The following is a 26,054-nucleotide window of genomic DNA, read 5'->3' on the forward strand; positions in this document are numbered from 1 at the left end:
TACATTTACCATGATAATTTACATAACATAACTAGTATCAAGCAGCTAAATTTCAATTCTTTGTTCTCTTAAAAAATAGAAACAGCACAGCATTTTAAATTAATGATACGCTTCTGAATACAACCCTATCAGGCATTCTTAAGGAGGTGCATAACATGGACATTGGTAATTTACCAAATAAATTTACTGTGATCAGTTCTATTATAAAAATTCACAGGGATTATTAATGAAAGCAAGTGTTAATTTACTATTTTTTACCCCTTCCTTTTCCAGCCATTTATTGGAACCTAACTCATAGAGAGTATCATTTTTAACAGTATTCTCTGAAAATGGTATAGGGCAACTACTGTGTAATTATCTCCCAGGCTGCAAATTTTCAGCATTTTGCATACTTTATAGTGTATTTTACATACACTAAAGAATGTAAACTCAATGGTCACGTAAACAAAAAAGGTATTCTTTGGTTTCAAAACTTCATTAAGCATAATAAATTCAATTAGACACAGTATGAGATTTTCCTCAAAGCCACACAATAACACAGTAATGTACTGTTCAAATATTTTCATTGTTATACAGGTTGTCACATTTCATTCTTAATAGGAACTGACTCAAAGAGATCTTGGAACAAAAGTATCCCAAGAAAGCAGCAGTTCCCAAAGTGTCATGCTAAAAAAACACCACTCCCCAATTCACACAATTCAAACAATCAAATCTCAGACAATCGTTTCTTTATCATCAGAATAACGTGTACTACTTTTCTGTAAACAAGTGATGCTACCTTAAAAAAAAAAAACTAAATAAAGGAAAGCTAAAGATTCAATACCTGGCATAACATCAATACCAATAATATACTTTAAAAACCAACCAATTACTTATTATTCACAGGATAATTGTTTTGTGAATCTAACAATGATACAACTTTACTGAAAGCAAACACATTAAAGCTCCCTAAAGGAATTTCTAATGCTAAGTCTTCATTTAAAATTAAAACTAAAAACAATTTAACCTATAAAAATCAACTCCTACTACAAAAAAGGGAGAGGGGGTATGGCTAGGCAGGAAATTAAATCATAATCTGAGTGAGGGTAGAAATAAAACAGTACCTTAATAACAAAAATACAAGCAGCTATATTGTTTAAAATTATTCCTTCAAGATATATTTTGCTCCCCTGCAGTGTCAAAGCAACTGATTTTATACAAGCTAAGCACTAACTACAGATGAACCTTCTGTCTTTAAATCAGCAGGCACCACTGACCAGCAGAAGCAGGATTCCTAACTAGATAATCAGTAAATGTGTAAAGTCGGACACCACCCCTCCAAGCACATTTGACCACACAGATCTCTTAATAAACAACATGACTGTAAATAACTGTAGCACACTGCACAGACCCACTTTGGAAATAATCGAAAAGTCAGTCATGGCAAACAGTCTTTATTCTGCAGATCAGGAATGACTTTTATTACACCGCCCTCTCCCCTACCTCCAAAAAAAGGAGGGATGGGGGTAGTTTTAACTTATGAAATCACACTCACTAAGAGACCTTAAACTGGGAGGAAACTAAAATATAAATGTAATTTAGCCTTTCAAAGCAATGTAGCAATCTGTATATACAATAAAACCAAAACTGCTCCACCTCAAGAAGAGGAATGTTAGGACCATTTGTTCAAAAAGAGTAGAGGAAAAAGCAGGTTACCAAAGATCTCTGTGGCACTAGCCCCTCAATGGATGGTAACATTCCTTTTCCATCTTCATAGACTCCCCTTACACTGGCAACCGTCATCCTTAACTTAGAGCTGCAGAGACCCAGCTTAAAGGATATTTGTTATCTCCATAGTTACTTAGCTTTTAAGGGACAGAACTAAGACTGAATTCCATGTTCGTAAAACTCCAAAGTCCAAACTTCATCTGCACCAAGCTCTCCCCACCCCACCCAAAATAGGCTTTAAGGACTAGCCAATGAAGTTAAATGCCACGGAAATATTGTTTTACAAATTTGTATATGATATCCTTCTAAAAACTAAGAACATTTGAAAATATTTGAGTCCAAACATTTCTCATTATCTCTCTATGTATGTCTCTCTCTGTCTCTCTCTCTCTGTCTCTCTTCTCTCTCTTCTCTTCTCTCTCTCTCTTCTCTTCTCTCTCTTCTCTCTCTCTCTCTCTCTCTCTCTCTCTCTCTCTCTCTCTCTCTCTCTCTCTCTCTCTCTCTCTCTCTCTCTCTCTCGACAGGGTTTCTCTACATAGCTCTGGCAGTTCTGGAACTCACTATGTAGCCCAGGCTGTCCTCAAACTCACAGAAATCTGCCTGTCACTGCCTCCGTGTGCTGGGAATAAAGGTGTGTGCCCACCATACCTGGCTCAACAGACTCTTAGGTGCAGCCAAATATCATATAATTTTGAGTTTACAAAAGCACTTTAGGGGTTGGGGGTTTAGCTCAGTGGTAGAGCGCTTGCCTAGCAAGCGCAAGGCCCTGGGTTCGGTCCTTAGCTCTGGAAAAAAAAAAAAAAAAAAAAAAAAAAGCACTTTAATAGTTTTGAAAAGGTGCTTTAAAATTCATGAAACTGTCACAAAACCCAGTAGAAAGATAAAGGGAACAGAGTGGACACAATCAAGACAAAACAAGAAGCATTCTAAATTCACGTCATAGCACCACCAGTCCCACGGATTCACCTTTTCAGGGGCAAAATCATAGATAGCCCTTGGGGTTTTTTTTGAGTAACTAGGGGGTCAAACTCAGGGCCTAATACAGGCACAGCAAGCACACTACCACTAAGCTATACCTCGGTCCTGGTCCTCAGCATCATAGCTAACCTCAAAGCTGAAAGGAGCAGGGCACTCTTAGCAGAATTGCATGGACTCCAGCAAGAGAAAGTGCTGTACCCAGGATTATCCAACCTCACTTTATACTCCAATTTACTATGATCATCCCAGAGATAACAGCAATGACATCTTAAAGATGAGATGCTCTCCAACGTCACAAACCAAGTTTCAGGAACAAGATTTATGCCCAGTCTTTGTCCCTTGTGATTAGGAGTTGCTATCAACTTCCCTAGAATAGCTTCTCTATGAAAAATTATTAACCTCTATACCAAAAAACAACAGGAAACCTAAGATTGTGGTGGGATTTCAGCACCAAGATTACAAATACTGTTCATACAAATACTATGCACACACTGGAAGGCTTGAGGAAGAAGATCCTGTTATCTGAAGAGCTCTATAACTCAGTGTTAATTATCCACATCCACAGTCGAACTGAAATATAAGCTGGCCAGATGTTTACATTTTGTGTATGTGTGTGTGCACATGCAAGTGTATGTGTGCACAAACATGTCACAGCTTAAGTGTGGACGTCAAAGGACAATTTGAATGAGCTGGTTCTCTCCTTCAACCATGTAGGACCTGGGAATCAAACTCATGTCATCAGGCACCTTTTATCAGCTAAGCCATCTCACTAACCCCAGATTTTTAATATATTATAATTTTATATCCAAATGACTACTGCCTTTGGAATCTAATAACTTTAACGAGTCAATGTACTTACTTTAATGTTAAACTATTTTCAGAGTCCCCTTTGGAAATTTCCTTGAAAAAACTTTAGAATGTTGACTTAAGTTTTTCCTTCTTTTTTTCAGAGAAATGTAATGAGTACAGCCTTCTAGTATGTGATTCGGCATTGCACACTAAAGGTCCTAAGAATGTGCCAACCCTTTGACCAGGTAATTCAATTTCTAGAAATATGCTATAAAGAAATGCTAATAAATGTGTATAATGATGGCCATTATAATGCTGTTTATAATAGCAAAAAAATGTATACAACCTATCTGTCTTAGAATAAATTGACTAAATAATGGTACATCTACATAAGAAACTATAATATAGCCATTAAAAATCATATTGCAGAACAGATGTTCCCAAATTATGGTCCCTAAGCCAGCAGAACATTACTCAAAAACGTCTATAAAAAAATATAAATTATTAGACTCATAGCAGAGCTACCTAAACTCTGGGCCTGGGGTCCAGCAGGCTATACTTTAACAAGTTCACCAAGTAATTCTCATGCACATTAATGTCTTAGGATGTTGCCAAATGATATTTAACAGCCACCTACTGAAACTATTTCTCCAGTCTAAAATTTTTTAAAGCTATTATTGTATAATTCTCCATCCCCTTTTAAAAAACTTACTTACGCCGGCGGTGGTGGCGCACGCCTTTAATCCCAGCACTCGGGAGGCAGAGCCAGGCGGATCTCTGTGAGTTCAAGGCCAGCCTGGGCTACCAAGTGAGTTCCAGGAAAGGCGCAAAGCTACACAGAGAAACCCTGTCTCAAAAAACCAAAAAAAAAAAAAAAAAAAAAAAAAAAAAAAACTTACTTACTATAGAAACACATGCATTCACACCAACACATAACACATACAGGCACCTTCACTATCTTAATTCTTACCATCACAACAGAGCACAAACAAATGTTTGGATGAATCTCTCACAAACTCAATTTTTTGCTAGTTATAATTCAAAATTCAGAAACTGAATACTGTGGATTCAGATGACACAGTGGCCTGGATCCTTAAACTCAAAAGACAATGAAATTGAGACAACAAGAAGTGCTTGATATACACTGGACTAATAATACATTTGTGATAACATAGTCATTCTCATTAAAATGTAGGGCTATCATTAGAAACTATTCTCATCTTTTGTGTAAGTTTGACAAGTAACTATCTAATACATGCTTATTTTACACTGAAACATAAAAGATTTATGAAAATAAATTCCTGCCAAGCATGTGGAATTAAAATACCATGAAAAGCAAGAAAGTGATTTTTCTAATCGGGTAGGTGGGCCAGCAAGATGGTGTGTGTGGGGGGGCCAAAACAGCTTGACCACACAGCTGCCATGACAGGCCTAGAGGCCCAGACACAGCTTCTAGCAGGCAACACCTGGACCCAGGAAAAGCCATAAGCTGACCCCACCCAGTGGGGCCTGCATTTAAAATGAAATACCAGACATTCCAAACATTTCCTAAAACCCTAGACAAATGTCAGCCAATCAGGGTCCTGAACCCTGGAAATCCCCTCATGCCAGCCTCTGCTATGATTAAAAACCCCACCCTGCCTGGACTCTAGGCTCTCTGCTCTCACTGCTGCATTGGACACACAAAGAGACCAAGCTCAGAGCTTGAAAATAAAGGCTCTTTGCTTTTACATATGGGATTTGGTCTCCATGGTGGTCTTTTGGGGGTACCCAAGGTCTGGGCATAACAATGGCTCAATGAGTAAAAGTGTTTGTCATACTTCCAATGCAAACCTGACAATCTAAGTTTGACCTCCAGAACTCACTTAGGGAGAATATGGAAACTGTCCTCTGTTTTCTATACATGCACCATGGCATACGTCCCTTCCCCCATCAATAATAAAACAATTAAAAATTTTAACAATTGAGTGTAAAAGTGTAAAACAAGAAGGACAACAGCACATGGGCTCAGGACATCAGTACTACTCTATGTTAGCTACTACAGTAGAGTATCTTCAAAGATCACCAGCTAATATCATCAGACTGAGTTTACGCCACTTCTTCAATAGGGCTGGCCTCTTGATTGGCTCTGAACAACAGGATGGAGCAGAAATCATACCGGATCCCTTCTGAGCCTAAGCCATTAGCAACTGACAGTTTCTGCTTCTGTCCTTTTAGAACCTTGCTGCCATGGACTTCTGAATGAAGAAAGAGGCCATGTGGTCCCTGAGAGACCCAGAAAGATGCTACTGACAGTCACCTAGATGAAGTTAAGAGGCAACCAAGTGAAACCATCTTGGACATGCCAGCTTTTGATGAATAACTGACCCCACCAAACACAGCATGGAACAGAACTCTCAAGGGAAGCCAAAAAAAAAAGGGGGAAAAAAACAAACATAAAAATAGTAAAAAAATTATGTGAAGTCAAAGATTTTTTTGTTGTTTCCCATACTTTACAGTGATCATCTTCTGTAGGACTGAAGTTTTTCATTTATAAATCAAGAAATGCAATGGTATTTTATACTCAAAACATATATATCTTCTCTTGTGAAATTAAAATAGTTAGGGCAACAATAGTGTCTTCATTGTTTCCCTATGTCAGTTCTAGAGTTATATATAACATTAGTCTTTTTGTTTTAAACTTTGTCCTACCGTTTTCATATTGGTTACACCAGCCTGGGAAAATTAAGAAGCACAAAAGAAAAGGACAGATAGCACAGGCATTGTCTGCAAAGATGTGCACAATAGCAAGCAAAGCCATCAGAGCAGGCAACTCTTCAGGAATGATATTCTGACAACTTACTAAATTCTTCTATGAATATTATTCCAGGTGATTTTCTATACTTGTTTTTCAATTAACCTTGGTAATGTGTAGCTTACTTAAAAATATTTGTTTAATTAAAATTCTTCAGGTAAAGTATTTTCTTACATATAAACAGACTGAAATATAGATAAAGTAAGATTAGTGGAAGTATCATGTTGAGAAATTTTCGTATTTTCAAACTAAATTTCATTTTAATTTTTCCAATACAAATACCATACTTATGAAATGAAAAAAAATATGTAACAAATAACAATAAATCATCATTTGGCTCCTATTCTAAGAACATAGCATCTATTATTGATCAGTCAGCAATGTCTGACAGAACTCAGTAATAAGACATGAAAACTAGACTCTGTGACTTGACCATAACCTTTCTTTATGGTGGAATACAGAGAAGAATTGTATTATTTGAGCATTTGCCACTAATGCCTACAGAACAGAGTATCTGTACGGAAAGGACTACTTAAGCTTGCATGAGATTTCATGAGACCCTCATCAAGTCTAAAAGTTCCAAATAAACTACTTAGCAGGCTCTTTGGTGCCTTTTATAATTCACTGCTGTCTCTAGCTTTGTGAGGGACAGAACTCAGCTCCTTACCTAACAATACACAGAGCACAGGCACACAGAGTGCCATCCCAGTGGACACAATAACAGAGCAGCAACCACCAGCTCCAGCCCTTCCTTGCCTCCATTATCATAATTTATGCATCCTTGGAGACTATCTTATAAAACAACAATTAATACTGAGAAAGTCAACAACATCAAAGGTTTTGAACTGACCAGTGGCTTTAAAGAAGTAAATCTTATTTAGTTATGAAAATGTTTATCAAATTGATATAAAAATAGTCACTAAAAAATGGAATTAGCTATCAGGCTAACACAAGGGTAAACTATTATTGTCTTAATCCTTAAATGCTTTGGCTCCTTTTGTCTGGGTCTGGCTTTTGAGGACTTAATGTATAATCTGGGTATTTGTGTATCTGTACAGCATCTGATTTTATCTAATAATATTAAAGACCATAAAACCTATGAAACGTGATAAAATTTAGTTAAGAGCAGTAATTTAAGGTATTAGAGAGTTTTATTATGACAGACACAACATAAAGTTAACATTATCATCACCATCATCATCACCATCATCATATACTTTATATAAGACAGATGTCCCCACACGAAATTCAACAACACTGCAGCTATGTTTTCAAGGTAGTAGAAAGGAAAGTGCTGTGGCACACAACACACAAAAGTGAAAATTACTTTGGATTAGAAACAGACTGTGTAACAGGGTGAAGTAGTTATCTCAAAAGATTTTTTATGCATGGCATTTATGACTAAGGAGGACACTAAAGCAAAATCATGTTTCTTTAGAAACAAGCTCACTTCATTGCCCTAAATCCAACAGTGTTGCCCAGAAGTAGCACTATCTCATGCTATACATATAAGAGTGGCTTCCAAGTTGATTTTTAAGCTGCCCACTAGTGGGCCACAATCAAGTTTCATACATATAGTGTGGGGGGGGGGGGAACGACGACAAACAGTAAGCTCATGCCATAAACCCACTGTAAGATTCCACCTATGCTCCAGAGTAACTCTCACACCAACCTCACCAAGTAATATTCATTCATCTATTCATCCTTTTAACAAATATTTACCAAGTACTTACTGAGTGTCAAGTACTGTGCTAAGCACTCATCAGAACAACTCAGCCATAAACAGAGTCCACAGAATGAAGACATTAACTGGGCAGTAAATGCAAAAAAAAAAAAAAAAAAAAGGAGGGAGGAAAGGAGAGAGAGAGAGAGAGAGAGAGAGAGAAAGGAAGGAAGGAAGAAAGAAAGAAAGGAAGGAAGGAAGGAAGGAAGGAAGGAAGGAAGGAAGGAAGGAAGGAAGAAAAGCATGGCATGCCTCAGGAAAGGCTGTGGTCTCTCGAGGGCTGGAGGCTTCCTGAAGGAGCTATCACAGGGTCACAGACCTCAAGGAGACAAAGAAATAGAATAAGCAAAAGCAGGCAGAAGTGATCTGTGCAGAGGGACCAGCAAGAACTAAGAAAGTTGCAGCCTCCTAGCAGGAAATTTTTGACAGATTAATTTTTTTAAAGATCAATATGTGTCCTACTACACACAGTAGTATTAAATAAGGCTGAAGAAGGAAGCTGCTAGTACCAAGCCAAGCTTTTGTGGGCACAATAAAGACTCTGGCCTTCATTCAATTGTAAATGGAAGCCACAGAGATGTTTTCCACAGGAGTGGAAGGCAGAGTAGAGGATCTGTAGAAAACGGACTCAAATTGAGTGAGCAGGAACCTAAGGCAAGTAAGATGCCCACAGCAGTGTGACTGAGAAACAGCACAACTAATGGCAACGGAGCTGGAAAGTACAAACCTGAGAAAGGACAGCAGAGTCAGATGTGAAGATGAGTTCCAGGGGGAGGGAGCTCCCAGGGTTTGGTACAAGAAACAAGATTGGGCTATAGTTGGGATCTTAAATGTCCCCAAGGGCCCATGATGTAAGTCTTGGTCCCCAGGCTGGCACTACTGGCAGGTGGTAGAACTTTACGATGAGGAGCTTGGTGAAATACACAGGTCCCAGAGGGCATTCTTCCTAAGGGCCTGGACCCTTTCTCCTTCTCTCTTACCATGCACTCCCACCATATGTTACCTTGCCACAAGCTACCCAATTACACCCAAAACTGTGAGCAAAAGGTCAGATATCTGGTTATGTTAATTAACACAAACAGACTATGGAAGGAGTAAAATTTAGTTGAGTTTCAGGTATTTATGGGGAGATTCAGCAAGGGGATCAAGAAGTTCCTGATGCCACACATCTAATAAATGGCAGAGATAGAACTGCAATCTGGCCACACTTATGTGACACCAAAATCAAAACTCCTTCACAACACTGAGGTCAGCACAGGGATTGCCATGATGGTAAAAGGAAATCCTATACAGCAAAGGGTCACACTTACTGAATACCTACATGTGCTGGGTTCTTACAATAACTCTACTGAAGAAACTGAGGCCTGGAGGGGTGAGATGACTTACAGAGGTTGACAAGGTACTTACTATGTGTCAAGTACTGTGCTAAGCACTCAGAACAGCTCAGCAGTAAAAAAAAAAAAAAAAAAAAAAAAAGTCCACAGAAGAAAGACATTAAATGGAAGAAGTGCCAGAATTTAAACTCATGTTTTCTCAAGTTCAAAACTTATGCCCTCAACCTTGAAACCATCCATCGCATCTGAACACTCAGGTGCTGGCCACCAGCAGACTGAAAGTGCTTCTGAAGCAGAACAGTGTTCCACATACCTTTGAAGTCCCTAGCACAAAGCCTCAAGAGTTGTTAGTGAACACACTGTGAAGAAATAGTGTACTTCATTAATGTCAAATCAGTCTTCAGATTTGAAAATTAGCAATGAGATACATAATATTTCTTTTACAATGGATTTAAAGTTTTAAGAAATACACTGGTAGCTTAAGAGCTGACAAGATTGAAAGCAAGGAGGAAATGTCAAAATGTTCTTCCATGAGTTTCTGTCTCAGCTGATATTTTCAGGCACTAGTACATCTCAAGAAGGGGTTTTCTCCATGTGGCTAACAATTAGAAAGAACACAAAGGGGCAGGCAAGATAACCCAGCCGGTAGAGGACCTTGCCCATGGGCCTGACCAACTGAGCTCAATCCCTGGATCCCACCAGGTGGCAGAAGAGCTCCAACTAGTGAAGAGTTGTCCACTGACCTCCATATGCATACCATGACCCAGGCACATACATACACCAAATAAATAAATACAAGCAGACATCAGCACACAAAGATCCAAAAGTTTACTGTTTGGAATCAAATTTCAGTCAAGAGCAGAAGCATTACTAACCAGAAAGAATAAACACATTAGTAAGGCAATCCCAGGTATGTATTATAAGAAGGTATAACAAAGAAACCTGAGCTCCATTTGCCAAATAAATACCTCAACTTTTTTAAAATTTGCATTTGTTTGTTTTGAGACAGGGTCTCACTATGTAGCCCTGGCTGTCCTGGAACTCTCTATATAGACCAGGCTGGCCTCCAACTCAGAGATCTGCCTATCTCTGCATCCGGTTTACACCACCACACTCACACATTTTTAAGTGTACAAGAAGCAAGTGACCATAGTTAATAGAATCTAAGATGCCAGTGACAGTGGACTGTTGGAGGCACGCGCGCGCACGCGCGCGCGCGCACACACACACACACACACACACACACACACACACACACACACACACACGGGGCGGGGGGGGGGGGGGATAAGATGTTTGCTTAGTTTATATAGTACCCCCCAAAAAAGGTTAAAACAACAACAAATGAGTCATTAAATTTAGGCAAAATGAATTCTTGCTGTGTAAACTTAACAAATATTTATTGATAAAATTTAGAAAAGGTTTTATATACACTCTAATAGAAACATTAAAAATAAAGGCATTCCTAAAATTTCTTCACGTTCCAAATGTCCAGGTTTTCCACACAGTTCCACAATCTGCCACTGATGGCACTAGTGATGCATTTTTTTTTTTTTTAAGTTTTAGAAACAGCAACAGAAAGGATCAAGAAGCTCCGATATTGCCTTCAAGACTGTCCCAAGCTACAGATGCCTTTCTGTGACAAAGGCTAAGCCTCCTAGAGATTGTCAACAGAAGTCTTCAGTTGATGTTCCAGACACAGAGTCACTTATCAATGATCATAAAATATCAGTGGCTGAAGCTGTCTAATCATACCACCAGGACAGACTTGCCCTCACTGAGCAATGACAGCAACAGCTGCCTGGATTGCAGCAATCTTAAGACTTATCTAGCCCGGCAGTGGTGGTGCACGCCTTTAATCCTAGCATTTAGGAGGCAGAGGCAGTCAGATCTCTGTGAGTTCAAGGACAGCCTGGTCTATAGAACTAGTTCCAGGATAGTCAGTGTTACATAAAACAGAGAAATCCTGTCTCAAAAAAACAAAGCCCCTGCTGGATGGCGGTGGCACACGCCTTTAATCCTATCAGAGCCAAGCAGATCTCTGTGAGTTCAAGGCCAACCTGGTCTATAGATCAAGATCCAGGACAGGCACCAAAATTACACAGAGAAACCCTGTCTCAAAAAAACAAACACACAAGCAAACACCCCCCCCCCTCAAAAAACACTTACCTACTGTAAAATGCTTCCCAGTTTTAACTACCTATAGGAGAAACATGATTAATTTTATCTAATACTGTGTCTTGACTAGAAAGGAAAATGTGGGTGATAAAAATTTTCTGTCTCGGGGTTCTTCCATTCAGGCCTGGGGAAGCGCTTCCGGGTCGCTGCCGGCTGCCGGCTCTTGGCGCGATGAGGAAACTGAGGCCCAAAGAGGTTAAGTGTATTGGCCAAAGTCAAACAGCTAGTAAGTGATGGAGCCAGGACTCAAATTCAGGAGCCATGTCCACTTTGTTCCCTTCCCTGTTCCCTCGTGTGACTGAGACATTGTGGTTTAATCTGGATCGACCCTGTGTGGAGGAGACAGAGCTGCAGCAGCAGGAGCAGCAGCATCAGGCCTGGCTCCAAAGCATCGCAGAGAAAGACAACAACCTGGTACCTATTGGCAAGCCAGTCTCAGAGCACTATGATGATGAGGAAGAAGAGGATGATGAAGATGATGAGGACAGTGAAGAGGATTCAGAAGATGATGAGGACATGCAGGACATGGATGAGATGAATGACTATAATGAGTCACCTGATGATGGAGAGGTCAATAAGCCTCCTCTTCAGGTGGACATGGAAAGCAACGAACAGGATCAGGACCAGTGGATGATCTAGGTAAGCAAGCCAAGGTGGCCTCAGGGTGATTCCAGGCCACCACAACCTATCTTGCATCCACAGCTTCAGCCCCTCAGCCTGCAGAACCAGCTTGTGGCTGTAGTGTCTAAAGCTTTCCCTTGGGCACTTTCTCAGCTGCTGCCAGGACAAGGTTTCCTTGGGCCCTCCCAGGCCATCAGTCTTCCCTTGAATCTCTAGAGCCTGAGCCCATCCCACTTTCCTGGTTGGTACCTCATTCCTTGGTTGCCAGGTGTGATCCCTTTCTAACCCTCTTTAATAAAGACACAGGACTGAAAAAAAAAATTTCTGTCTCAACTTTTCTCTCAATTCTGCAGCAAATTAACATGAGGTCTGATGGCATGAGCTTTCAGTGTCCTCTAGGAGGACAGTGGCTAAAGAAATGTGACTGCACAAACAAACATACCAGGTCTCTTTCTCCTGCAATGAGAAAGGCAATTCCCATAATGAGAACTGCTTTAGCCTAGGTCCTGAATGAGGGCCAAGGCTGACCCTAAGCACAGACAAAACCAAAATATACTAGAGGAAGTAACAAACTTGTTTTTCATTGACTACTGAGATTTCCTGAGTAGACCCCTGGATTAGCTTTTTCCCCTTTTGTTTAGTTTATAAGGCAGCATAAAAGAGAAAGTTACCTAACACTGAAGAGTCAAGGATAATCTATAGATTCTAAAAAACATATTCCCACATGTCTGGCTCAGAAAGGTTCTTGTAAACCTCTCTGCATGTTTTCCTCCCTGACTCTTGGCTACTACATACATGGCACTCCCTCCTTCCCGTTAGCTTCCTGCACAGCTACACTATCAAAATACTCTTCACCTCACAGCCTATGCTACATAAAGCTTCTCAACACTAGCTCTCCTGCACATTTTACCTTTTGCCTAACAGATAGGGTTCAAAGTACCATCTTCTCTAGGCTCCCACCCAGTCATTCCTCTTCTCCACTCAGCCCCATCTGCCACATCCCCAGAATCCTACAACTTTAACACAAGCATTTCACTACTATCAGCTATGAGGCTCAACTACACTGTCTTTGCTGGAAACATATCAAAAGATATTTGAGAATTCAAGGGCTTAGGCTAGGAGGTAGTATAGTGACAGAGTGCTTGCTTACCACCCAGGAGTCCCTGGGATATTCAAATCCCAGCACTATCACCAATAAAAAGGAGGGAGGGAGGGAGGAAGTGGAGAGAGATCAATTTGACTGATTGATTGACTGACTCAACCAGCTGAGTCAAACATTGGGGCTATAGCGCAGTAGGACGGAGTTTGCCTGACATGTACAGGGCCTTGAGTTTGGTCCTTAGCATCATAAAAATTAAAATTTAAAAACTCCTCTCTCAAATTGATGTTGTTCCAAAAGCAGTGCACAAACAGGCTGCACAGTAGAAAAGTGTAACTATAGAAATGATTTCATGACTAAAAGCTGGGAGACAATTTTAAAATCTAGCAACAATGATCAATCAATCATATAGCATGGATTAAAAATTATACATAAATATATAGGTGCATAAAGATGTCCAACTCTTGGTCTGCTCAGATGGCTCAACGGACACAGGTGCTTGCTGCTACTAAGCCTGACAACCTGAATTTGATCTCCAGGACCCACATATCCACATGATAAAAGGAAAGAAACCTAGCCCCATTTCTACACACATGCCTATTCACATTACACTCTCTTCTCTCTCTCTCTCTCTCTGTCTCTCTCTCTCTCTCTCTTTCTCTCTCTCTCTCTCTCTCTCTCTCTCTCTCACACACACACACACACACACACACACACACACACACACACGTGTAAGTAAATAAATAATCTTCTAATGTAATGGAAAATGTTTTCGGACATTGTAAAAAGAAATCTAAACTCTTATAATGCATGGCAAATACTAGGGGAAAGGCTTGGACACAGCACACAGGAAACTGAGGCAGGAAAACTGCCATGAGTTCAAAGCCATCTGAGCTACACAATGAGTACCAACACAGGTAAGTATACAGAGATACTATCTCAAAAGAAAAAGTTGAAAGAAAGAGAAATATTTTCCACTTTAAAAAAAGAGCTCACACCAGGCGGTGGTGGCACACACCTTTAATCCCAGCACTTGGGAGGCAGAGCCAGGTGGATCTCTGTGAGTTTGAGGCCAGCCTGGTCTACAGAGTGAGTTCCAGGAAAGGTGCAAAGCTACACAGAGAAACCCTGTCTCGAAAAACCAAAAAAAAAAAAAAAAAAGAGCTCAAACTGAGTGTGTCTTTAACCTCAGCACTCAGGAGGCAGAGGCAGGGGTATTTCTGTGAGTTCGAGGCCAACCTGGTCTACAGACAGAGTTCTAGAACAGCCAGGGTAGTTACACAGAGAAACCCTGTCTTGAAATTCAAAAAAAAGAAAAAAGAAAAAAAAGAGCTCAACATGACTCAACAAATTATTATAAAAGAATTCACACACAATTTTATGTGTGTGTGTGTGTGTGTGTGTGTGTGTGTGTGTGTGTGTGTATGGGTTTTCAAAAGCCTTACACAGATACACTCATATGATACCTTCTTTGGACTCTATTATGCTTATATTCACTGTGTACCTGCCATATAACGAAAGGATACCTATTATCTCCCAGCCCAAACTCTGAAAGAGAAGGCTCAGAACAGGGTCAGTTGGTGCCTAAGAAAATAGATTTTCTTGTGACCTTTGGGCAATCTGATTAACTTATTAGGCATTAGTTTCCTCACAAAGGGGTTGGGATAATATTATCTTTCTCACAGAATGAGTGTTAAGTCTAGCTAGATTTCTATTCCCAGTGAAGAAAACCAGGATTTATAATGGTATTTACATTTCTAAAAATAGAACAGATGAATAAAGAAAAAAAATATTCAAGAATAACAAAGAATTCAAGTATGGAATTCTATAAAGCCAGAAAAGAATCTTCCAAAGAGGAATTTTGATCCTGGCATTTGATGTCATGTTTTTTCCCAAGGATCTGGGGTGATACAGAAGGGCAACCAACAGGCCAAATGATGATCAGGTTTCAAATCACAAGGTGAAAAGGACAAAACTATAATATTTTGTAGAACCAAAATAGAGGAGGTCCCAGAGATTACTCCAAGTTGCAGACTGGGGCCCCAAGTAATAACACTCCATGAGAGAGGTGAAATGGAAACACATAAACCTCAGAGACAACCTATTTATAAATCCATGAGAAGGAAGGCAGGGAGGGAGGAGAGGAGGAAGAGAGGAATAGAGGAAGGGAGGAGGAGGGAGGGAGAGAGGAAGAGAGAATGGAAGGGGGAGGTAGAGGGGAGATAGGGGGATGGGAGGGAGATGGGTGGGATGGGGAGGGAGGAGATGGAGATTATTAGTATAACAAACAGCCTGAAAGCCAAAAGCAAATCCTCCCTAGAGAGGGATATTACCACCTTATGCCTTAAAATATATTTAAACTTTTGTATATATAATAATTGGTATGAAATAAAAGATAACCTAGCAAACAAGAACAAAACAAGGTAACTAAAAACTAAAGGGTCTCACAGACGCTAAAAACACCCCAAAGGAGTTCAATTTAGTGGCATCAGATACAAACCTAAAATAGCTTTCCTTAATACAAGAGGAGGGGGAGGGGTTGGGGGGTAAATTTGGGCTTAGAAAAAAAAAAAAAAAACAAGTTCTTCTTTGACCTGCACCCATCTTCCTTTCTCTTCCACTCTCCTTTCTTCCTTCTAGGACAAGCCACAAAAACTAAATTTCTCTTCCTTAAAGGAATTAGTTCCACTTAGCAACTGGTAGACCTCTCAGATCTGCTCTTTGAAGCACAGCAGACAGTGTGGATCTCTTCAACCGTTCCCCAAGCCTCTTAATAAAGTGTTTTGACACCAGACAAACTTCAAAAGGGACCCTGTATAAACCTGGGAGCAAAAAGGGCAACCCTGAGAGGTCAAGAATCTGAAGAGATGATCCTTGCTGTGTGTGTTGGTGTCACTTTTCTCATTCATGGGACAGAGAAAACAGCAGCTTCAGGGAGGAAGGGTTTATTTTGGCTCATGGTTTCTGGAAGTACAGTCCATCATAACAAAAATGGATGACTTCCCTGGGGGAGACCACCTCTCCTGCTCCCAGCTTTCCTCAGTTGCCTATAATTCCTTATGTAGGTTGAAGCCTTATTTTTTTTTTACCCTGTCCACTTTGTCATGTCTATTGATGTCATCCTTGTTCATCTTTCTGCTCCCTCTTCCATAATGTTCTCTGAGACTTAGGTGTGAAAGTGTTATATAGATGTGTAGATTTGTACTGGGCTCCACAACTCCATATTTTGATTGGTTGTGGTTTTCTGTAGTGGTCTCCATCTGTTGCAAAGAGAAGTTCCCTTGATGAGGAGTAAAGGTTACATTTATCTGTAGGTATAAGGACAAATGTTTACAGATTATTATTAAGAGATTATGCAGGGTTAGTTAATTAGTGGTTGTAGATTCTCCTCCAATAACCATGGCTTTACTAACACTGAGTAGTTAGCTAGGTTTCCAGTACCAGGCATACTCTCCATCTTGTTTAAGGTGTTTTAAGTTCAATTAGAGAGCTGTTGGTATACCAAGTATATACACTACTACTGCAATCTTAGGGTTATCATGACCTGCTGTTTGTTGATGTAATTAATAGCATTATAGCTGGGTGGGACTGTTGGTTGTTTCCCTCCTTAGGAAGCCTGCATTATGCCTTCTGGTATCATGAAAGCTAGTCCTCAAGGAGGGGGCATTCAGGCCAGCTGTAGCTCAAGGGTCTCTAGGCCCTATTTCTGAAGTACATGGTGTCTTCAGAAATGGGGACTGACAGTCCCCCTCTGAGGGTCAACCAAAGGCAACAGCAATATTTTATATTTTGGGAGTCTTTTTGACAATTCGGCAAACAATTCAAAAGAGGACTTCTCAAATTGGGTATTACAGTTGTTATTAGGTGGTCCTTGGCTCTAGGAGAGAGCACCAGATGAGAAAAGTTCATAAAACTAGATAATAGGCAGACAGACAGACACATAGATAGGTAGTTAGGTAAGTAAGTAGGTAGGTAGGTACGTAGGTAGATAGATAGATAGATAGATAGATAGATAGATAGATAGATATACAAACTATAGATAGATAGATAGATAGATAGATAGATAGATAGATAGATAGATAGATAGATACAAACTATACACATATATATAGTTTATATGTATTATAGGGTTTTTAAAGTAAATAGTCAATAGTATGATTCTTTATGGCTTTTTCAAATAAACTTAGTGTTATTTTGCCCTTTTCTTTCCTTCTTTTGTATTTACCTCATCCCCATCCCTAGGGAGCCCCAGATTCCCCATTTCCCCATCAGATCTCTTGTATACTGCTATCCCCTTTCACCTCCTCCCACCTTCTTCTATATTTACCTCACTAAAGAGACCCTCATTTGACTCAATTTTAACATGAAAAAGGAGATAGGTAAGCTTCCAAATCAAAAGAAATTTTAAAGATACTTAACATTTAAATGAGAACAACTGCACTATACTGTCTAGGGAGGCATTTAAATGGGAAGATGATAAACACAAGAAAGTGACTACTATTTAACTAAGACAGTAGTTATATTTAAAGGTGCCAGTTGAGACTGAGATGAACCATATAGAATAATATCCAACAGAAAGAAAGAAATGCAATGGCTCTACAGTGAGTCCCAAGGTCCCAGTGAGAACCTGTCTCAAAAAGAAGAAACAATAACAAAACACACAAGTAGGCAGATCCTAAGAAATGCCACTCAAGGTTGACCTTCAGTCTCATCATGAACATGCATACACCCAGAAGAGAGGAAGGGAGGGAAAGAAATAAAAGTTTCTAGGTTTAAAAATGGAGGAGGAGAAAATTCTGACATCTGACTCAATATGGATGAACCTAGAGCACACTGTGCCAGAGGAGATAAGCCAGGCACAGAAACTGGAACCACATGGACTCATTTATGGATATTTTTAAAGTTGAACTTAGGCTGGAGTAGAGCACTTGCTTTCAGTGTGTAAGGCCCTGAGTTCAACTTCTGGTCAAAAAAAAAAAAGTTGAACTTGAACTTGCATATAGAGTAGAATGGCAGTTACCAGAGGGGAAAGACATTATTCTTGGTCAAAGGATACAAAATTTCAGAGATATAAAAGTTTTGAGATATACGGCATTATATGTGTGGCATATATAATCAATAAGTACATTTAAAGATATCAACTTCAGCCGGGCGGTGGTGGTGCACACTCTCGGGAGGCAGAGCCAGGCAGATCTCTGTGAGTTTGAGGCCAGCCTGGTCTACAGAGCGAGATTCAGGACAGGCACCAAAACTGCATACTCTGTCTCAAAAAAAAAAACAAAAAACATAAAAAAAGATGTCGACTTCATTAGTGACCACAAAATGCAATTAAAAACAAAATGAAAACCATGCATAATCACCAAAAAGACAGAAAGAAAAATGAAAAGACTTTGTTTTAGAGTGCTGGGAATCAAACCTAAGGCCTCATGCCTCTACCACTGAGGTGGATACACCCAGGCCTGAGAAGACTTTTAATAGAGTACTAGTGAGGACATGGAACAAGAGGCATTCACACACAGCAGATGGGAATGCAAACTGGTCCAACCACAATGGAAAACAGCTTGGCAATCTATGCTTAAGTTAAATATACATGTATGCTAGGACTCAGTAATTTCACTCATATGAACATACGTAGCTCAAAGACACACACATTCTCCAGAAATATTCATAAAAAGCTCTCTTTAGATCAACTGTGGTACAGTCACATAATTGCATACACTGAAGATGAATAAGCCACAGGTACACATACAGATGATCTCATAATAATATAATGTTGAACAACAGAAACTAAAAAAAAGATACTCGTGACTTAATTTACAAAACTATATAATTCCATTTATGTATGTTCAGAAACAGGCAAGAATAATAGATGTCACTGAAGCCAAGATAACACACCCTTTACTCAGCTCTCTCCAAGGTGCATTCTCTTTCTGGTAAAGCCAAGACCCATGTTGGAGTGAGGCCCTCACCTTTTCTAGCACAGTGCCAATACAGTCCACACCACGGCTCCCCTGTCATCTATCCCACCCCTCATCTTGTATGATGATGTGGTGACCATCACAGAGGATAAAAATCAGCTGGTGTCAATGCTGAACATTTTGAGCCTGGTTTGTTTGCAAAGTCAAGACTGGGAGCCTCATCTGCAACGTAGAAACTAGTCGATCTGCCCTAGAAAATGTCCTGCCTGCTCCATGATGCTGCAGCAGCTGAGGGAAAGAAAGTGAAAGCAAAAAAAGAACCTGAGGAGTCTGATGAGAATGTGGGTGTTGGTCCTTCTGACCATAGAATCCTTTTTGGTAACATGCTCAGTAAGCTGGACTCTGAAAACAAAGACCAGTTGTTTTTAGGGAGGACTTAGGAGCTACTGAAAAGGAAGACACAAAAGAAGGTGTGTACAGTGCTTAGCAGTATTCTGTTTCTTGGCCTGGATGGGAATCCACTAATATTATAAGTTTATGATATCATTAGGTTAAGTGATATCTTTATTTGCCTGTCTGCTTGTTCCTGTGCTTTATTTTATAGAAATAGTTATATGTATTTCATAAACAAAAAGTGATTAGTGTACTTAAAATTTTTTTTAAAAAGGTTGGACATGGTGGCATACAACTTTAATTTCAGCAAATGGGAGGCAGAGGCAGGCTTCTGTCAGTTCAAGGCATCCAGGTCTACAAATCGAGGTCTGGGATAGCCAGGAACCTGACTCCAAAAAAAAATTTTTTTTTTTTTTTTTAAAGAAGAATGTTACATGTTTTAGTAGCCAATTTTCTTCTACACCAATTCCTTTGGAATAGAGCTGGTGGTAAAAATTCCCTTTTACAAAGAATGAACCTGGTAATTCCTAATCAGCAAGACACATTCTATGTTTAAAAATCATAATGACATAAGCCAAGCATGGTGACATACATCTTTAATGATTCAGCACTCAGGAGTCAGAGGCAGGTGGATCTCTATGAGTTTGAGGCCAGTTAGGGCTATACAATGAGACCCCATCTTAAAATAAGTAAACAAACTCATAATGAAGCAAGACAGAAGGCCAGGGAAAATTCTGGGGGAGGGAAAGAAACCCCTCATCCCAAGTCTGGTTGAAGCCTCTCACCAGCTGAATCAAGAATTCAAGCATAATTAACACCATTTGCTTGATGACTGCCCATAGAGATAATAATCCTTTTATGGGGGGCTGTTTCAAGTAAGAAACATTAAGATAGCAATGAACCCTGCCTGTAGGCCTAAGCATACTTGCCTCTTCTCCCTTCCCAGCTGCATACTTACAATTTTCTAGACCTCTCACAAGAAACACCATTTAAATAAAGACATGTCTTAAACCCCTTGTGCAGTCTTTGTGACCCTTGTTTTATCAAATTAAAATCCTATGCAGAGCACCTCTAAAACCATTCTATAGCCTCATTTAGAGAGAAAGAAGGAGAAAACAGGGTGAGGAGATTCCTCAATAAACTTCTGAGGTGTAACTTCATATGGCTACGGCTAAGACAAGATGATTTGCCCTTGGGAAGCCCACACTTACTTTCTCTGAAAACCTCTCTTTCTATTAACCTCTGTGCTTAACTACACATTACAAATTTCTTTCTGTTTTTGTTAAAAATGTATTTATTATTACATATATGTGTGTGTCTGATATGTATGATATGTATGCTACAGCACACATGTGGTGGTCAGACACACATACTTCAGGAGTCAGTTATCTCCTTCCACTGTGGGTACTGAGAACGGAACTCAGGTCATTCGGCTTTCATAGCAAGCATTTTACTGGCTGAGTTATCTCAACAGTCCCTATAACCTCATCTTAATAAACTACAACTCTGCTTCATACTGACTCCTCCTGCAATTCCTTTCTGTGGCAAAGTCAAGAATCCTGGCTTCACCAGAGTAGAAGTCTCTAAAAAGAATCTTCAGGCTGCTTCAGTATTCTCCAGCTCATGCCCCACTACGTATGACAATAATAGACGGTTTTCAGAAAAGAGTTAGCAGAGAGTATCATCAGTTTCACTAGCAGTGAATATTCTGAGATTGCCTCCCTGTAATTTAACTATTTAAACTAAAGGGAAAAAAAAAACAAAACAAGTTTAAGCAAATTAGTGTCCATGAGTTGGCTCAAAGGATAAAAAGCACCTAACACCAAGGCTGGGAGCTTCAATTAGACGTACATGGTATAGAGAACCGACTCACAATTTGTCCCCTGACCTCCACATGTCAATGACACACACATGCTCACATACATACACACAGAACTATAAATAAATGTAATAAGAAATTTACCCTTCAGTTTTAAAAAAGATAATTTGTATTAATAACTCACATCCATGGTTCTAAAACCAATACTCAAGCCGTATATACATATACCTATTTGTGGGTTTTTTTTTTTTGTTTTTTTTTTTCAAGACAAGGTTTCTCTGTGTAGCTTTGTGCCTTTCCTGGAACTCACTCTGTAGCCCAGGTTGGCCTTGAACTCACAGAGATGTGGTTGATATATTGTGCACCCCAATAAACTTATCTGGGGTCAGAGAATAGAACAGCCACTAGATATAGAGGCCAGAAAATGATGGCACACACACCTTTAATCCTAGCATTCCAGAGGCAGAGATCCGTCTGGATCTCTGTAGTCTGGATCTCTGTGAGTTCAAAGCCACACTGGAAACAGCCAGGAGTGGTAACAAGAGCCTTTAATCCCAGGAAGTGATGGCAGAAAGCAGTAAGGTATGTAAGGCGTGAAAACCAGGAACTAGAGTCTAGTTAAGCTTTTAGGCTTCTAACAGCAGTTCAGGTGAGATTCATTCTGGATGAGGACTCAGAGGCTTCTAGTCTGAGGAAACAGGATCAGCTGAGGAACTGGCAAGACGAGGTGGCTGTGGCTTGTTCTGTCTCTCTGATCTTCCAGCATTCACCCCAATACCTGGGCCCAGGTTTGTTTTTATTAATAAGACCTTTTAAGATTCGTGCTACACAGAGCTCCGCCTGCCTCTGCCTCCCGAGTGCTGGCTGGGATTAAAGGCATGCACCACCACTGCCCGGCCCCTATTTGTGTTTTATCAATACTATTAAAGAATCAGCACTTGATTTTTATACCGTTTATACAAACTGAGATATTTAAAGTTCCTTTGCCAAGAAAAAAAAAATAGAATAAAGGCATTATCTACTCCAAAATTTAGCAAGAAACCAGTGTATTTAACACATGCGCATCTCCACAGAATCACAAGGTATTGCTAAGTTTCAGCCTGCACTGAGCACGTATGTGTTTAAATTTTCTCTTCATCCACACAAACAATGTGATAGGACTTTCTCCATTTCACAGATATGGAAATCAAGGCATGGAGATGGCAAGGCTTAAAGGAATTTGCACAGTTCATACAGTACGTAGGGGATGGGCCATTTTAGTCTGTGGATTAGATCTTTTGGTTCCATGCAAAATATTTTGCTCTTTGTATTTTTCATTTCTCATCATTTCTTTAATCTCTAAATTCTGAACATAAAAATTATAAATTGCAAAGAATATGCGCATGTGTACATACAGTCACATATATGAAGGCTTTTAAAGACCCCAAGTTGCATGCATCCACAAGCTCTCTGGGCAGCACTGCACCCAAAGGAGCTTAGGTTTGCTTGCTTGGGTTTACTTGGTAAAACAAAACGGACTCCTCAGTGACAGAGCAGCAATCCAAAGCGCTGCATATAGTAAGTCTACAAAGCAGTAACTGGATTAATTAGCCAGGGATTTGAGAAGCAGCTTGGAGCTAGGAAACGAAAACACTAAATTGTTTAAATATTTTGGCAAAAGATCAAGGTTTCTAGGCAGCACCGGGTCTCCTTCCTTCCTTGTCCACCCATGTTTTAGCACACTTAACCTTTAAGTCTGAGGTAGTTTTTCACGATATATGAATGACATTGTCAAAATACCAAAAAGAAAAGAAAATTTAAAAAAATAAAAATACTGCAAGCTGTTACCAATTCTGCCAACATTCAAGAGCCCAGGCAACATTAATTACAAATCAACTGCTTAGGATATAAACAGCTCCTATCACTGGCTCACTCTCCCTCTAGAATAACTGCTTTACAGGAGAAAAAAGCGCAAATGTCCCTGCTATTATACTCCGTGAACTAATCAGGACAAAGAAATAAAATAAGACAGGAGGAAATGCAGCAAACAGAAATGTGAAAAAGGAATCCTAGCTACACAAATGCCTGGAATGCTCCAGGGACAGCTCTGCATTTAGAAACAACAAAAAGGAAGTATCAGGATAGGGACACTTGAATGGATTTCTGGTTTCCAGGAAGTAAGAATTTTTACAATGCAACTGATTTTCCATACACACATGTGGCAACAAAATGATAAAAGAAAGCTCTGATTCCACAAGCACGGTGGTGGGAGAAGGGGGTCTGCTCTACCTTGAAAGTACTTTATATGGCTAAGCACCCTCACCATTCCCCAGTGCACACAAATTCAAACTTAAAGATAAAAGGGGAGGAGAACCCTGGCAAGCTGTTGATGAACTACAAATTAGGGCAGCCATTTAGAAAACAACACAAACGTTCCTCAGAAAAATAAAGGAGCTACCATATGATCTAGTAATCCCACTTTGGGGTATATAGTCAAACGAATATTCAAAAGATGTCTGCAGCCAGGCATGGTAGTGCATACTTGCAATCCCAGTATTTGGAAGGCTGAGGCAAGAAGGTCTTCACAAGTGTGAGACCAGCACATCGAAGAGAGGCCATGAAAGTGAAATCACATTGCCTGCACTCCCATATTCACTGCAGCATTGTTCACAATAATCAAGGTGCTGAAACAACTGAAGTGCCCACTGAGGGATAAATGGATCTTAAAACACGGCCTTTTTATGCTAGAAATTTAAGGAAAACTGCTCAAGAGAATAGAATCTCTGCCCTGGGCAGAGATCTAACATTCCAGTTGGACCCAGCCAATCAAATCACCTGGGCAAGATATCACCCCAGGAAGGTAAGCTCACCTTAAGCCATGTTGGAGAGTAATTATTTTATTTAATGAGATACTGTAGTTTTCCTTCCCAAAATCCCTACCTCACCAGTACAGTCCTTAGGAGTCACTATGAAGGTTTGCCCACCTTTTGAACCCTGAGTCAGAAAGGCATTACTTTTCCTTTTTTTCTGTCTCTTTCTTTTGGATGCTGACCAAAACCTAAATACACTCTAATGCCCTGTAGCTCCTTCTGTTCATGTATCTGACCTCCATTCTGGCTTAAATGACACAGAATTTTTTTCCCATCTCTCCTTCATTCTCCTCCTCCAAGTAACTGCAGAGATTCACAGCTGCCCTGCCCTGAGTGTTTTCCTTTTAAACTCTTAATAAATTTTTCCTTGAGCTTCTGTTTGCATCCATTCTTAAATTCTTTTAATAATGAGACTAAGAACCTCAAGAAGGTACCCCAATTTCCCTGGTATCACACACACAATGAAATACTATTAAGTCTTTGTTTAAAATGGTGGAGGGATTTTGACACATAACATGGGTGAAACTTGAGGTCACTATATCATGTGATATATGCCAGGCATTGTGGGACAAATACAATTTCACTTTCATGGTATCTAAAATAAAGTTAAAAATCCCATTAGTAGAGAGTAGGATGAGAGTTCCCAGAAACTAGGGAGGGAATGACTAAGAAAAAGAATGAAGTTTCAGTGGGATGGAAGAAATAAGCAAGAAGGACCTACTGACAGATGACTACAGACAGTAACAACATAGTTCAAAACACCTAAGACAAGACTACACAAGCTCTGGCCAAGAACAAAATGATCTGAGGTGATTAATGTCAATCTCCCTGATCCAATCATTCTACAATGCACACACTTACTGAAATATCACATGGCATCAGTCTGTCCACCTACCTACCTACCGTCAATTAAAAACTAAATTTTAAAAGAAAACCAAAGAATCCTTCCAAAAGTCAAATTAATCTTGACCCTGCCCACAAACTACTTATTGTTCTCTCATTCTTTTTCTTGGGTATATTTGAGTTTTCATCTTAATTTAAACAAAAGGTGGGGGAGGGTCAAATAATCTTTCTATAGAAAAAACAAATCTCAAAATGACCCTCCATGACACTTCACTCATTCCAGTGGCAAGGGGTGGGCAATAGGTAGGGCAGGGTAGAAAAAGAGAATCTGCTTGCCTTTAGATCTCTGGGCTTCTATGAATGTAGAGTACTAACATGGAAACACATCAGGAGTTTTGGCACATGCATGTAATCTCAGCACTCAAGAGACAGCCGCAGGGGTATCATTACAAATTTGAAGACACTTGGGCTAGAGCAGTGATTCTCAACCTGTGGGTCACAACCCCTTTGGGGGAGTCAAACAACTGCATATCAGATATTTACATTACAATTCATAACAGTAGCAAAATTACAATTATGTAGTAGTAACAAAACAATTTATGGTTGGGGGTCACCACAACATGAGGAAGTGTATTAAAGGATCACAGCATTACGAAGGTTGAGAACCAATGGGCTAGAGAGTTCTAGACTAGCCTGTGTCACAAATGAGATACTCCTCTCGAAAAACAAAGTGGGACATGCTTCCAAGTCTAGCAAAGACAGTGTAGTAAAGAGCAGTCTGCTGAACCTCTAGCAGTTAAACAGAATGTACTTCACAGAATTGAGGGTTAAAAGTGCTGTGTGGAGCAGCCAGCAGGCTGCATGATACACAGTAGCTGTTCAGTAGTTACTATTATTTCTCATTAGATTTGGACACAAGTATGTTAAGTTTCAAGGACAACACTGTTTTTTCTGAACCAGAAATTTAATGACAATTACATAAGAGTACAGGGTACTATATGTTCATCTT

The 26,054-nt window shown here is 39.7% G+C and overlaps 2 protein-coding genes across 7 annotated transcripts in view; one reads left to right on the forward strand and one right to left on the reverse strand.

The window, feature by feature from the left end:
* Positions 1–26,054, reverse strand: part of Dennd1a (DENN domain containing 1A) — a 502,935-nt gene that overhangs the window by 370,189 nt on the left and 106,692 nt on the right. The window lies entirely within an intron of this gene.
* Positions 11,616–12,157, forward strand: LOC131908988 (anaphase-promoting complex subunit 15-like). Its single transcript, XM_059260214.1, has one exon. The coding sequence runs from the start codon at positions 11,765–11,767 to the stop codon at positions 12,140–12,142; it is 378 nt and encodes a 125-aa protein (XP_059116197.1). The 5' UTR covers positions 11,616–11,764; the 3' UTR covers positions 12,143–12,157.

Source organism: Peromyscus eremicus, chromosome 4 (assembly GCF_949786415.1).
Source record: "Peromyscus eremicus chromosome 4, PerEre_H2_v1, whole genome shotgun sequence".
Lineage (NCBI taxonomy): Eukaryota > Metazoa > Chordata > Mammalia > Rodentia > Cricetidae > Peromyscus > Peromyscus eremicus.

What these genes read in the sequence shown, in the direction of transcription:
- LOC131908988 (XM_059260214.1), top strand. Translation starts at nt 11,765, where the DNA reads ATGTCCACTTTGTTCCCTTCCCTGTTCCCTCGTGTGACTGAGACATTG.